We start from the raw sequence: 14,659 nt of genomic DNA on the forward strand, positions 1-14,659 counted from the left end.
ATGGATTTTAATAGTGTGCAGCGGGTGTTTCTCTTGAGTTTGGCTTGTGCCTGTGCAGAGCATTCCTGTCCTGCCCCGGGGCTGGCTCTGGGTGTAGCACCCACCCCACATACCCGGCTGTGAGTCGCAGGATCGGTATGTACCTCAGCATTGGTGGTGCTTAGGCTTGGGGGTGGGCTGGGGCAGCTGAGTTAAACCGGGAAAAAGATGCACAACCAGCCTTTGACTCTTTTCTGTGCTTAGTTTGTGTAGTTGCATTCGGGCCAGTGGCTGCCACCACTTCATTCTCTTGCTGTCTGTGTTTAAACTATCCATATTTGGATTGCTTCAGGCAGGGGGGACTACAACCAGTCTGGAAAGCTGCATATTTACTAGATCTGGTACTGGTAAAACCTGAATTTCCCCCTGCTGTCAAAGGGAAGAGAAGTGTGGTGTACTGGAGGGAGCACGAGTAAATATAGCTCTGCTCAGCTGGTACCAACAATAGGCTTCACTTCCCAGGGGGACTGCCCTTTCTCCTAGCACTTAGTTATCTTGCTGAAGATGTGGAATATGCAGAACATCGTGAGCACTTTGCCCTTTTTGTCCCTTTTTGAACTTTGACCACTTGGTCAGGATTGTTTATCAACCCAGAATAGCTAATTGCACTGTTTCTCATTTCACTGAACAAAGGTGCTGTGGCAAGAGTCCCCAGGACAAGAGCTGTCTAGCAGAAGAGCTGAGGTGGAAGCTAGGAGCTTACCTATGGAGCTGAGTGAGAAGGGAGGCGTGCAGAACAATGGATTTGTTCAAAATGAGGATTTTGAGGACAAGGAGACGGCCACCAGTAGCCAAGAAGAAATGCCAAAGACGTGCAGTGTTGATGTGGAGCCGGTGGCTGTGGAGGAGACCGTGCTGAAGCCTTATCCTGGGATGCCAAAGGAGGTCTTGCTGCAGTTCTCCAGCCAGGCCCGCTACAGGGTCACCAGGGAGATCCTCTTCTGGCTGGTGATTGCTGGTGCCATTGTGCTCGTGTGTGCTACAATTGCCATCATTGCTCTCTCTCCCAAGTGCCTGGACTGGTGGCAGGCCAGCCCTATTTATCAGATCTATCCTCGCTCCTTCCGGGACAGCAACATGGACGGGAATGGGGATCTGAAAGGTGGGTCAGGTTTCGTTCTTGCTGTGTAAGAGTTGTCTGTGTGTATGTGTTATACGAAAAGGAAAACCAGTGGAAAAGTACAGTCCAATGGACAAAGCCACCTTAATGGAGAGAAGTAAGAGAAGTTGTCAGGCAGCGTTAATAGCAATTCACATTGTTGTGAATAAATCCAGGAGCTGTTTGCTCAAGTAGAGTCTAAGTGTAGAATTAGAAAGGAAGTTGAGATATGGTGCTGAGAGCAAGCAGCAGCACAGCTGCTACCTGAGTCAGACACCTCCACAAAATCAGGAGGATGAATGGTGCTGAGCACCTGGTCCTGTTTGCTGGCTGCTCCTCCTAAGGGAAACTAAAACTGACGAAGAGGGGAGAAAGATGTGTTACTTCTTGTTTTCTTCATGCTCTAGGTGTTATCAGCTGGTAAAATTCGTTGAGATGGGGCACCTGGTAGCAAGGAAGCAATGGCACTTATCAGTAGCTGAGCTGAGACTGCCCTGCAGGAAGGGAAGGCCCAGCACCAAAATGGACAATGCATTTCTAATCAAGAAGTGAGAAGTGCAGTACTGGCAGGTGAAGGGCAGAAACAGTTCCTGTAGCTGCATACCACAGTAACATGTCAGGAAGATAAAGGGACCAGAGTACAAAAAAAGTATTTTGTTTATTTCTGAACAGATGATGTCCTTTTCTTTTTAAATAGGTATCCAAGAAAAACTGGACCATATTACATATTTAAATATAAAAACCATCTGGATCACCTCTTTCTTTAAATCCCCTTTAAAAGACCTTGGATATGGAGCTGAAGACTTCTATGACATTGATCCCATTTTTGGATCAATGACAGATTTTGAGAATCTAATTGCAGCCATACATGACAAAGGTAAGCTGCACCTCCAAGCAAAGTAACTCTGTTAAAAAGATGCACCTTATAGGGACAGTCCCTCCGTGGTGGCATTAATCAGGAGCAGATGGAGGTGCCAGCAAAGGGTACAAGGCAGCTCCACAGCCACGTGAGCTCCGTGACTGCCTTCTCCTGCCCCTTGGCTCTGGGGCAGAGCTGAAAGCAGGACAGAGGGCACAGGGAGCTACAGCAGCAGCACAGGGGCTGCCTGTCCTCTGCAAGGAGGATGCTTCTGCCATCCATGCTCCCTGAGGCCTGGCTTATGGGCACTGGAGGGCTGGGATCAAGCTGAGGTGCAGTTCTGTCTGACTGAACATGAGGGAACACACGCTTCTTTCCTGCCCTTGCATCCTTGCTTTGGTGCTTTTGTGCCTCAGACCAAATGTTTGCTCAGGTGTTTCTTCTTACAGCTGCTGAGCCAAACAGAAAATGGTTTGCAAGTCTGAAAATATTTGAGGTTTCAATAAAATGTCTGTTCTTTAGGAAGGGTGATGAAGAATGTGTGATCACTGATGCTAGGCTGGTGAAGTGCCTTTCTCACCTGGGAGGTGCGGGACAGATGTTGAAGTCAGAGTTAGTGAAAGTGGTTCATAACAGCAGAAATCTGTTTTGATTGTTCTCTCCACTCTCCTTTCCCTCACAAGCTGTGTTCCAGCTACTTGCAAACACCAGTCAGGTCCAACTGTTTTGGTAGTCTGGTACTTTTTGTGGGGTTTTTGTTCCCCTCTCCTTCACCAGAGCTCTGGCATGGAAGAAGCCCAAATACCTCTGATACTGCATTTGGAAAAAATATGAATATTGTCTTAAAAGGCTAAATGTAACATTGTAGTGCAGAGGGAGGATTGATGGGGTTTTTTATGTTTTTGTTTTTATTTTTAAGGGCTAAAGGTGATAATGGATTTAATACCAAACCACACCAGTGACAAGCACCGGTGGTTTCAGCTGAGCCGCAATCGGACAGGGAAGTACACGGACTACTACATCTGGCAGGACTGCAGGCAGGCTGCTGGCTCAGTCATCCCTCCCAACAACTGGGTAAACACGGGAAGGGACACACACACACCCCAAGCTGGGTGCCACAGAGCAGAATCGGCTGTAACATGATTCTCCTGGTGTACACGGGGTTGTAAGTGACTGGTGAGAGGCACAAACTGATGTTACTACATGAGTTAGTGCAGATTAAGATTAAAACCAGGTTGAGAGATCACTTGAAAAGTTCTTACTTAAAGTGAAATTTTAAAAATTACTTTTGTTTCTTCACCTCAGTGTTAAATCTTCGTTCATTAAACAAACACACAAAGAAAAGGTTGGGCACAAGTTGTTCCTTCTGTGTATGGGTATTCTGTTCTAGAAACTGTGTCAGGTATTCTGAAGTCATAGTTGGTTGCAACAAAACAATGTGGTCTTGGCTTTTGTCCTTTTTTCTGGGAAGTGCTCAGGCCAGAAAGTGCATTGCCTATTTCAAATAGATTTATTTTAGATTAGAACCAGTGGGTGCATGATTAGGAACTTGTATATTCTAAAAACTCCAGGTGGAATTAATACTTTGTACCAATTTGTATAATTTCTCTTTAAACTTAAGAGTCTTAAGAACTATCTTAGCTTTTAGAATCCTTTATTAGAGAGATGGTGATAAAGTTTAACATTTTTAACTTGCTGACTCTTGTTGACCCTTCAAAGGGATAATACTAAATTGTAGAAAGCTCTAAGTTAACCAAAGCTATTTTAAATAAGTTTTAGGAGAAGCAATTCCAAAATAAATGTTCCCATGCATGTTTTCCCCTCTATTCCAGATATTTCCCAATGAAAGTTAACTTAATAAAAAATTTTCAAATTCTACAATACTGAACAAGAAATAGGTGTGGTAAAGCATAACTAAAGGGAGAGCAGCTGTGTGGCAAAAAGAAATGAAAATCATAACTACCAAAATCTGTTCAAAATGTAGTCCACTGGTTAGGCACTTTATGCTTTATTTAATGCTTGTAATGCCGCACATTTTAATGGATGCACAGGAGGAAATGTTTGTTACGTTAGTAGTTCTGATTGTCTCTCTCCCTTGGCTGAGCAGGTGAGTGTCTTTGGGAATTCCAGCTGGGAGTTTGACGACGTGAGAAAGCAATGCTATTTCCATCAGTTTGGGAAGGAGCAGCCAGACTTAAATTTTCGAAACGCAGCTGTCCAGCAGGAAATCCATGTAAGTGTGGACCCCCAGGTGCTGAGCCCACCCAGAGCAGCTCTTGCACTTAAGCCTTAGAATGTAGTGTGGAGAAGTTTTTTATCTCTGTTGATACAAAGAGTTGTTAATTAGCCGGTCAAACGGAGGGATGGCACCTTGTTTAGCAGAGAGATGTTTGCATTCTCGGGAAAGCAGAGGCGATGCTGATTTGAATTACAAGGAGTGCCTGGGCTTGTTGATAAGGGGGAGATAGAGAGTTTCGATCTGTCCACGTGTCTGATGACTTTCCAGGGGGAAAATGAGTGTTTTCCCAGTGAGAGTGGTGGTGATGGTGCTGCTCCGATGGAATCTCATTCTTGTCTGCACTTCAGCCACTTCATGTGTTTAATTGAATCGTAAGCGTTTGCCACTTAGCTCTGTTGCTGCCCGGTGCTCCTGGGATGGTCTCTGCTGGCCTCTCCCCTCACCACGAGGGTATTGCATGAGCTCGAGGAGACAAAACGCTTCTGGTCACACCTTTTAACTCAGGCACACAATGAGAACTACTGAAACTCCGGCATTTCCTATGAAAAAAAAGAATACTTGAAAGCTGGGAAGTTTGTCCTGGTAACACCAGCCCTTTGGTAAATGTGTATGAGCATCATGTTAAAGAATAATTTTTGTCTAGTGTTTTAATTCTAAATCCTGTTGCAGAAGGTTAGGAGGACTGAGCAGGATGCAAATGGACTTTTGCAGAGAAACTCAAGTCTTTGGTTCAGCAGCACAAGGGCACCCAAGAACAGCCAATCTGGGCAACCAGCATGTTGTGGTTCTCATGTGTAAATAGATGCAGATTGGTGCCAGTGAGAGACACATCAGTGCTTGATGTTCGCAGTGCTGATACCCGGGTTTGCTTTTGTGCTGAGCACAGGTATAAGCATGGACATTTTTGGGTAGATTCGGTATTGGGCAGACACTGTATTGAGAGCTGCTGCTTTCAGAATTGTGTTATGATAAAGTGCAGCTCAGTGAGGCAGTCCTTATTTGCCAAACAAAAATCTGTACAGCTTGAGTGTGCACTGGTTCTACTCCAGCCAGTTCAGACAAGTGTACTTCATTTGTTTAAAAAAGGCAAGTCACTAGACTTTTTAAAATATATATATAAAATGTTTTTTCCTCTGATGAAGACAAGAATCACAACTAAAGGACTTTGCAGAAACCACTCAAGAGGGACTGAACTTTGGAGTTTTTTGTTAAAACTGGGGCAATTAAAACTGTAGTAATATAATTAGTGAAGTAGAATATAATTTTACTAGTAGTGACTAACATTGGAATTTGATAGTGAAATTTCAAATCAATAGCATTTGTAATTGTTGGATAATAATTTCTTACATTCTTGCGAATCAACAAATAAGTCTGAAAATTTTAAAAAATTACATCAGTCAAATCAAATAAGAGAGAACAAATGTTTTAAGAGCTCTATTGTGTAAAAGAAAACTGTTGGCACAAGGTTTGTGCTGAACAACATATTCCTGCATATTTGAATCAATGTATTCTAATTGTGTGCAGCCATGGCATGAGTGTTCATCAACAACGTCACTTAGCATGAGCCCAGTTATGTTGAGGGATGAGATTAGAAACTGCTTTTAGTGAGCCATGCCCTGGCTTTGGTCTCCTGAATTATGGGAGAAGTTAGAGACCAGTTTTTTTTTTTTTTTTTTTTTTTTTTTTTTATGAATGAAATAGTAAGACATATTTTATTTAGCTATTAATTTGACCTTAGACCAACAGGATTCACTTTAGCTTCTAGAAAAATTCGAAGTACAAATCAAAAAATGAATTGTTATGTATTAACACCTCCTTCCAAGTTTAGTTTTCTTTTTAAGAGTATACTATTTTAAATGGAGTGAGCTTACTCAGACTTTTCAATTTTTGCTTTTATCTAGGACATTATCAAATTCTGGCTTGGCAAAGGAGTTGATGGACTTAGTTTTGGCACTGTTAAATTTCTCTTAGAAGCAACACATCTCCGGGATGAGCCTCCAGTGAACAAGTCTCAGAATGGAGTAATGTTTATGTTCTGTCTTTGCTTTCTTTCCTGCTTTTCCTATGGAGGCAAGAGTGCCTGCTTTGACTCTTTTGGGTCTTAACTGTGGCTGTAGGAAAATCAGGTCAGCCTTGGGAGGCGGGTGGGTCCTGGGCACTCTGCACAAAGAGCACTCACCACCAGGGAGCCCCAGTAAGAACGGGAGCACAACTAAAAACCACTGGTGTAGGCCATGTGGCACAATGAGAGGTGATTAAACACATTCGCTGTTGTTTATGTTACTTGCTTTTGCTCTGATAGTGAACTATCATCACTTGGTGATGCTGCCAGGTAGTGCCAGCACTAAGAGACTTCTGTGGAGCTGGGGGTCACAGGCAGCTGGCCAGCTCCAAGGTGATGGTGCTGGTGTTGTGTTACTCTGTCAAGGCACTGCCCATCTTTGGAGCCTGGTCTGAGGCCACAGCTCATGCTGTGCCCACCGCTCCAGATGGGCTCTGTTGGTTAGTGCTGTGGCTGGGCTTTCCCTGCTGAAGGATGGGATCCAGAATTGTCAGTCCTCAGCTCTGTGCTGTTGGTGTTAGCATGCTGAACTCATTTCAGTAAAAATTAATGACTGGTGCACTGCCTCAGGAAAGTATGGGGAAAATTTGGAGAACTGTGAAACCTAGAACATTGGTGAACTAATGTGAAGTACTCTACCCTGCTTTAAGGAGAGTATCACAGCCTATTCCCAGCTCTACCATGACTACACCACCACCCAAGTTGGTTTGCATGACATCGTCCGCAGCTTCCGTCACACCATGGATGAGTTCAGCAGAGAGCCTGGCAGATACAGGTAACGAGCACAGCTGGCCAGTCCTTTCTGGTATTCATCTCCCTCTTGCTAGCAAGAAAATGTTCTTTTATTAACATAATATGCCACAGAAATGCAAATCCTCCAGTGCAGAGGCTGTACTGTCTCTTCCCCAGTGTATGCAGAAAGGAATTGGCTCTGTTAGCTCTGCTCCGTCCATGGACTGTATAAAGGTATAAAGAGCAGAAAAGGAAAACATTCTAATCACAGAGATACTAATTTATCAGCCCTGTGATTGATTTATTCTTTAGTTTTAATGGTGCAGTTCAAGTGAGACACACAGAGAGTGTTAAAATCACAGAAAGGTTGAATTTGGAAAGACCTCCTGAGGTTCTCTGATCCAAATCCCCTGCTTTTTAGGGCCACCTGGAGCCAGTTGCCCAGAAACTTGTCCAGATGGCTTTTGAACATTTCCAGCAATGGAGACTGTACAACCTCCCTGAAAAGCCAGTGCCAGGGCTCAGCCACCCTGACTGGTGGGAGTTTCCTGATGTTCAGAGGGAAACACCTGTCCTGTGTTTCAGTTTGTGCCCACTGCCTGTGGCCCTGGCTCTGGGCATCCCTGAAAAGAGCCTGGCTCTGTCACCTCTGCACCCTCCCTTCAGTACGTGGATGAGATGCCCCTGAGGCTTCCCTTCCCCAGGCTAAACAGCCCCACCTGCAGCCTTTGCTCCTGGGGGAGATGTTTCAGTCCCTAATGGCCCTCGTGACAGACTGAGGGAAGGATTACTGCCCTCACTTGTGGCAGCACTCCCCTAATGCAGCCCAGGCTGCCCTGAGCCGCCTGCAGGGGCACACTGATGGCTCACGGGCAGCTTGAGGGACCCCCACGTCCTCTGCTCTGAAGGAAAGCATGGAAATTGCTGGAATGGAGTGTGTGGACATGGATTCAGAAAGATAAAACCTCCGTCAGATACTTTAGCCTTGTGTTGACTCCTTTAGATTTTTCTCCAGCAATTTCCCAGGAGTACTGCTCCTTGATTCCTTGTCTGCCTTACCATTTTAATATTTTTTTGATGGGGAGAGGGAAGTGACCATAATTCTTAATGCTCTGTGTCCAACCATTTCTAGCTTTATTTCTGTTCTGTGTAACCAAAAATGAGCCAAAAAAGCTATTTGTGTACTTCTTTGTAGATTTATGGGTTCTGATGATGATGAAAAGGAAGATATTGAAGCAACAATGATGTATTATGGAACGACTTTTATCCAAGAAGCAGATTTTCCCTTCAATTTCAACCTAATTAACATGAAAAATCTATCAGGCAACAGTGTTTCTGAAGCTGTCAACTCGTGGATGCAAAACATGCCTGCAGGAAAATGGCCAAACTGGGCAGTAAGAGTTCTAGAACAACTCTCATAGGAAGGGCTTGTTCCTGTAGGGGACAGAAAGCACACACACACACACACACACTCACTCTGATTTCAGTGGGATCAGCAGCCTGGGCCCATGGCTGAGCTTGTGAAAACTCTCAGCTGCTGTAGTTGGAGTCGTTGGCACTGTCCGGCTCTGCTGCCCTTCAGTAACGGCTCCACTCCCCTTGCAAGGAGGACAGAAGGGAATTTATGATCATGCCTCTCCCTCAGTGTCTCCAATGGCTAAACCACCAGTGAAAATGGAATTGGGATAATTATCTTGACCATAAACTGACTCACTGCAATGGATTCTGGAACCCACCCAGGGCCAGGGCAGAGAGGAGCAGGCTTGGGAGAGCAGTTAACTTAAAACATTGCTCCTCTTTTTCCTAGGAAGCATGTTGGGAATGTGCAAAGGATCTTTACAAAGCAAGCAGAGCAGTCCTCACACAGCAGAGAAAATAGCAGAGAACTGTAAGCAGGGACAACAAGCAGTTGTTTTTTGTTATCTATTCCTCACTTCTGCCTCGTGCTGCTGGCACGACTTCTGTGTATTAAATTTTTTGGAACAGAAGTTTGTAATGGCATCAAGGTACCTCACAGCCCTGGAAGGGAAAGAAAAAAACCCAAAACATTTACTACCTTGTTAAATTAGTTAATCAATTTCACATATGCATGAAATTTTATAATCTGTGTTTAACAGAATGACATTTTCTTCAGGTTGGAAGTCCTAATGCTGCTCGGATTTCAACTCGGATTGGGAAGGAGTACATCAATGTCATGAACATGCTGCTTTTAACCCTCCCTGGCACTCCTGTAACTTACTATGGTGAAGAAATAGGCATGGAGAACATTGCATCAGAAAATGTAAGTGAAGAGCATGTTAACTCTGGTCCTGTTGTTGTTTAGTTCCAGGTAACAGAACACTCAAAAACACAAGAATTTTTGTTTTGCTAACCAAACCCAGTCATTCTCACTGCTTAAATGGTTTTCCATGTTCCTCATGGCAAACATCTGTACAGCTTGTGGAAATGGCCAGGCCAGAGACCAGAACCAAGGCCTGGATGTGTGTCTGAACTGGTAGACTTCAGTTATGGATGTTGATTTCTGTCTTGCTCCGGATCAGTCTTGCATGGTTTCCAGCAGTGGTGCTTCAGCAGAAGGGACAGCACGTGCCAGCACTGGGCCTGGCCAGGGGTTAGGAGAGGTGCTGCAGACACATGAGGGAAGATAACTGAGCTGTCTCCTTCCTCCCGTGCCCTCATCATCATCATGCCAGAGTCCATTATTTCCTGGCTGTTATTTAAAGGAAGTCAGGGTCTGATTCTGTCCCAGCCACGGCTGTCATGAGTGTGCCCAAGCTCAGAAAAAGGGATCTGCACGAAGGGAAGACTGCCTGGTGGCAGACAGAAGTGGCTTTTGGTCATCATGCATAGTCTGTTCCAAAAGGACAGACTCATCTCTGCCTCTCCTGGCTGTATTTAAGCACCATGAGAACATGGTCCTATGGCAGATGCTGCTTTTCCTGTGGAAAGCCTGTTAGGGAATGAGGCAGCTGCTGGCAGTGTTAGACATGGCATTGGCTAGCTTTGTATCAAAGGGACACAGGTACTTAAAGCACAGGATCCTCTCCAGATTTGTCTGATTCAGATATGGCGAAGTGATTCTCTGATTTAAAAGGAAACCATTTCCTCTGAGAAAACCCCAGGTCAAAGCATCTCCTGCATTTTCTTGCTGCTGCTGATTACTGCTAACAGGGTGATTCTCTTAAGGAAAGTGGCTCACCCTGAGCTCCTCAGGGTTCACTCTCTTTTAGTGGCTACCCTGTGGCTCAGGGCTTTGGAACAAATGCAAACCCACCCTTCACTCAGGCTGGAGAGGAAGGCTCCCTGATTAATGGGTGTCTTAGGAAAATGGAGAGTATTTGCTCAGGATTATACAGGCTTTAGTCCCAGCACTTCAAACACTTCAGGAGACACTGAAAGAGGTAAAGATGAGAGGCAGTGTTACCAGTGTTGAAAACTTCGGATTTTTTTCCCTGCTTTTCAGAATATGCTAAAAAGGAGAAACCCATTATTTATAATGTCACAAAGCAAAGTGACAATTTCTTTTGTTAGGCTGCTGCTCTGACAGATTGTATTGAAAAGTGTCCTTTATATGAAAAACAGTTTTCATGGAAAACAAACACTCAAAGTATGTGCAAAATATTTTATGCCCTCTTATATCATTAAATTTAAGTGTCAGATCTTTTGGCAGCTCTTCAGTAACAATGAAGAAGCTTTTTCAGAATTTTTCTGAATTCTTCAAAATGAGAACTTCAGACTTTTTCTACATCAACACTTTTTAATCAGCTAAAAGCCAGTTTTCAATAGTTTTGCACTTGGAAATAATAATTTTACCTTTCTAACACAAACAGTCCTGTCAAAATTGTACCCCTTGCAAATGTAAGCTTGAAGAGTTCTGGGGTGAAAAGTACAATACTTAGAAAATAACAGACACTGAACAGCAATTACTTGTTGTTTACTGTTATTTTAATGACATCTCTTCTAAGGACTCATTACCTCACATATTCACTCTCGGCATGTCTAGATATTTATCAGAATATCTTGGCTGTTATCAGTAAACTTTTATCCAACCATCTGTTGCAAAGGATGACAACTCTAGTAAGAGTCATTCGGGAATTCCACGTTTTACCCAGCAATGCTGTATCTGAGATGATCCCCTCCCTTCCATTTCAAGAACTGTCTTGGTTCATTTTCTCCTTAGATTTGGACTACAATTACATCCTCATTATTTTTAACTTAAACCAAAGAAAGCAATACTGAAAGGAAGATAATTTGGGAGAGGTGAGAACATGCTATTCAAAGAATAATTTTTAATATGCTAATCACCACTTTTATTTTCTAGGCAACCCTCCCAGAGAAATCCCCCATGCAGTGGGATGGAAAAGCTAATGCTGGTTTTACTGAAGGCAACAGCAGCTGGTTACCTGTTAACTCTGACTACCAAAGTGTAAATGTGGAGGTAGGTATCTACATGTGTAACAAACTAATGGTCTCAAAATATTTTAATGTATCTATTTTGCTCTGGCTTCCTTTTAGTAGTGAGCATTGGTAGCAGGAACAAACTCAAGGCAAAAAAAAGGCACTGAATCCTCACAAGTTATATTAGAGAAGAAAATCCTTGCACAACAAGGAGCCTATTTCATCTATATTCATTTAAGCAGAGTAACTACAATTATGATGTTGATGTTGCAATTTGGCTCTTTAACATCCTTTTAATCCTTTTGATGTTAAATTGAAAACTGGTCTCTTTTCCCCCATTTCTACTGCTATAGAAAGCACTGGTTTTGTAACAAGAACTTGACATAGACTGACTCTAACATAAGTAGAGCAGTGAATCAAACAGATTTTGCTGACCTACAGTGCTGCCCAAAATTGAAGGCAGAAAAAAAATCTACGATAGCAGAAATAGAAAATGTGAAATAAACCCAGTGACTGCAGTAGACTGGACTCAATGAAAAAGATTCAGTGTCAAGCTCTGAATGGCTGTGGCTTTCTCCTGAATCAACAGTACTGAAAGGAAGCTGGGGGAGGAAGCAATCACTTTAGTGCTGGGGAAATGTTACACTTAATAAACTCTGTGACTGCCACTCCACACGTGCCAAGAAGGGCACAGAAAAAGCAGATTTTCAGTGGCATTTGCAGACAGATTTGAAGAGGGGTAATTGTCAGCACGGAATTCCCAGCAGCCTGGGTGGGTGTGAGAAGGGAGCTGTGTTTCCTCCCTCAGACCAAGAGCTGACCCTCTGGTGCTGCCTCTTGCAGATGCAGAGCGCCTGGTCCAACTCAAGCCTGGGTTTGTACAGAGCGCTGACTCTGCTGCGGAACGAGGAGCTGCCCTTGAACCGAGGGTGGATGTGCCACGTCTGGAATGACAGTGACGTGTTCGTGTACGTCAGGGAGCTGGATGGGATGGACAGAGTCTTCATGATGGTGCTCAACTTCGGCCAGGAGGCAACAACAGACCTGCAGGCCAGAGTTCCTAACCTTCCCTCTGAAGCTGTAGTGAGACTCAGTACTCATTTTAGCAATGCTGGCAAAGTGGTCAATACCAAACTAATTAAAACTGAAATGGGAGAAGGCCTGGTCCTACAATATAAAACAGCAAAGCCTGTTCATACTATGGAAGCTTTTCAAGGGAAATGTTTTGTGGCAGAAAAAGCTTGTTATTCCAAGGCCCTCAATTTACTCTATGTGAACTGTTAAGTAGAGGAGTAGAATACCTGTGCTTTCATATTAATTTAGATGATACTAGCTTCAGGGAAATGCTAAAAATGCTCCATTTTCTTCAGCTTTTAGAATGTTATTTGTATACAAAATAAATGTCCTGAAAAATCAGATACATAATTGTCTTGTATCTGTATTTGTGATGAAAAGGAAAAATAATGGTATCAACTCCCCCTTAGATGTGTGGAAAAGTAAACCTGTTCTAAAAATTGTCCTGTTTAAGCATGTATTTGTGGGAGGAGAGAGAATAGCTGCTTTCTGCCTGCTGACCCTGGAGGTTGCTGGTCTCTAAGTGCTCCTGTGGAATCCCAAGCCTGTGGCAGTTCACTGTAACTTTTTAGAAGTCTGCAGATTTGTAAAAATTATTCCAAAGGGATAGCCCTATATTTGTTAAAACAGGGGAACACAAGCAGGATTGGCGTATATTGTTGTGATGTTTCACCTCTTCTCTCAAATCTAGTAACTGATTATCCTCAAAGTTAGTAAGAAAAAGAACAAAATGTAGCTAATATCTAATTCCACACTCCTAACTGCATTTCCAGTTGATTCCCCCCTTCCTTGCTGAGTTAGAATATGTTTGCATTCTCTCATTTCTCTTCCTGCCCTAAAGCTGAGGTGAGGGGTGTGTACTTTAGTTCAGAGGAAGCAGCTGAACCAACCCTACTGAATGTCAGCACAGGTGCTCTGACTTGCACCTGCTGCACCTGCAGACGTTGATGTTGCCCGGGTATGCACCACACATCCCTTTCAACAAGCAAGGCCCAGCAGATTTGTGCCTTGCTCAGAGGGCAGCTAAGTCATGAATCAGGCTGCTTTAGTGGGGGCATTCTTTTTGTTTTACTGGAGATACTCTGGCATCTTCTGACACATTGATCTTGTCCTCCTGAGGGATTTGGTACCTCCTTCTTAAGATTACCACGCTAGGTAAAGCAACTTAAAGATTTTTAATGTATTCAGATCAGAGTTCTGCTAAAATTCCTGTTCTTGAGAGTGTTTTTCTTTGCAGTTTGCTCAGTCCCACCACATGATCAGTACAGCATGGCTGCTGTGCAGAGAGAGAGGGCAGCAACCCCCATCACCTACGTACGGGAATTAGTTCTGGAAGCAGTGAGACTTGGATGTCAGATACTTTGGAGGAGTTCTGCTGCCTCGTGTGAGATGTGCCTTGGACAGGAAGGCTGTGCCTGGTGCCTGTGGCTCTCCTGTGGGGCTCTGTGTGCTGCTGCTCTGCTGGCTCAGTGAACAGAGCTGCTGCACAAACTCATTTCTGCTGGCAGCTGCTTCTGCGCAGCCTGGCAGGGCAGAAGTCCAGGTCTTGCTCTGTATTTTTGTAAGGCAGTGCCACACCCAGCTCTGTGTGCTTGTGCCCATAAAGCAGGGATCTGAGAGGAGAGATCCTCTGGAGACGGATCTCTTGCTTTCCATACAAATCCAAATCTGACCCTAAGTTTCTCAGGTGGTCAGTGTGTCTGGGAGTTATTTGCAGGATTTGCTGTGATGTTGGGGATGGCACACTTCCTCAAGTTCTCTGTTCAGAAAAGCAAAGTGTCTTGCAACCTAAAATAATGAAAATATTTTATTACAAAGTCAAGTTCTTTGCACTCTAAACATTCAGGCTCTTGTGCAGCTATTCTAGTAATCTTCCTTTTCTATACAATGCTTAGAAATACCTTGTCCCAAGACAGCATGGAGCTTTTCCTAAAAGAATTCCTCTTGGGAATAACTGCCACCACCACCAAATTAACATTTTCTAGGATTTGTTAAAATTAAGAGTAATAAAATTAGTATCCAACTGTGACAGTCTGAGACATCAGTAAAAATATGTTTGGTCTTGGCAATATTTTGCTTTTAACAAGCATGCTTGTAAAAAGTGCAAATTCTTGAAAGCTAACTGTAATAGCTTTGATAGCACAGATTATGCATTTC

The 14,659-nt window shown here is 43.6% G+C and overlaps 2 protein-coding genes across 5 annotated transcripts in view; one reads left to right on the plus strand and one right to left on the minus strand.

Annotated features, from left to right (window-relative positions):
* On the plus strand, positions 1-12,853 carry SLC3A1 (solute carrier family 3 member 1). The gene is given in 11 exon segments (XM_059468469.1): positions 1-123; positions 673-1,141; positions 1,836-2,015; positions 2,917-3,071; positions 4,105-4,230; positions 6,138-6,257; positions 6,949-7,073; positions 8,226-8,424; positions 9,165-9,311; positions 11,352-11,468; positions 12,272-12,853. Coding segments are annotated over 11 exon segments (2,202 nt in total). The 3' UTR covers positions 12,713-12,853.
* The window catches only part of PREPL (prolyl endopeptidase like), a 26,484-nt gene continuing 16,175 nt past the window's right edge, over positions 4,351-14,659 (minus strand). For 3 of the 4 annotated variants that reach the window (XM_059468465.1, XM_059468467.1, XM_059468464.1), the window contains one exon: positions 10,768-14,290. In XM_059468465.1, the coding sequence (XP_059324448.1) occupies positions 14,210-14,290 (81 nt within the window). In that variant the 3' untranslated portion in view covers positions 10,768-14,209. Of the gene's footprint in view, positions 4,776-10,767; positions 14,291-14,659 lie in introns of those variants that run through there. The other variant, XM_059468468.1, reaches the window with a different exon arrangement.

Source organism: Ammospiza nelsoni, chromosome 3, assembly GCF_027579445.1.
Source record: "Ammospiza nelsoni isolate bAmmNel1 chromosome 3, bAmmNel1.pri, whole genome shotgun sequence".
Taxonomy (NCBI): Eukaryota; Metazoa; Chordata; class Aves; order Passeriformes; family Passerellidae; genus Ammospiza; species Ammospiza nelsoni.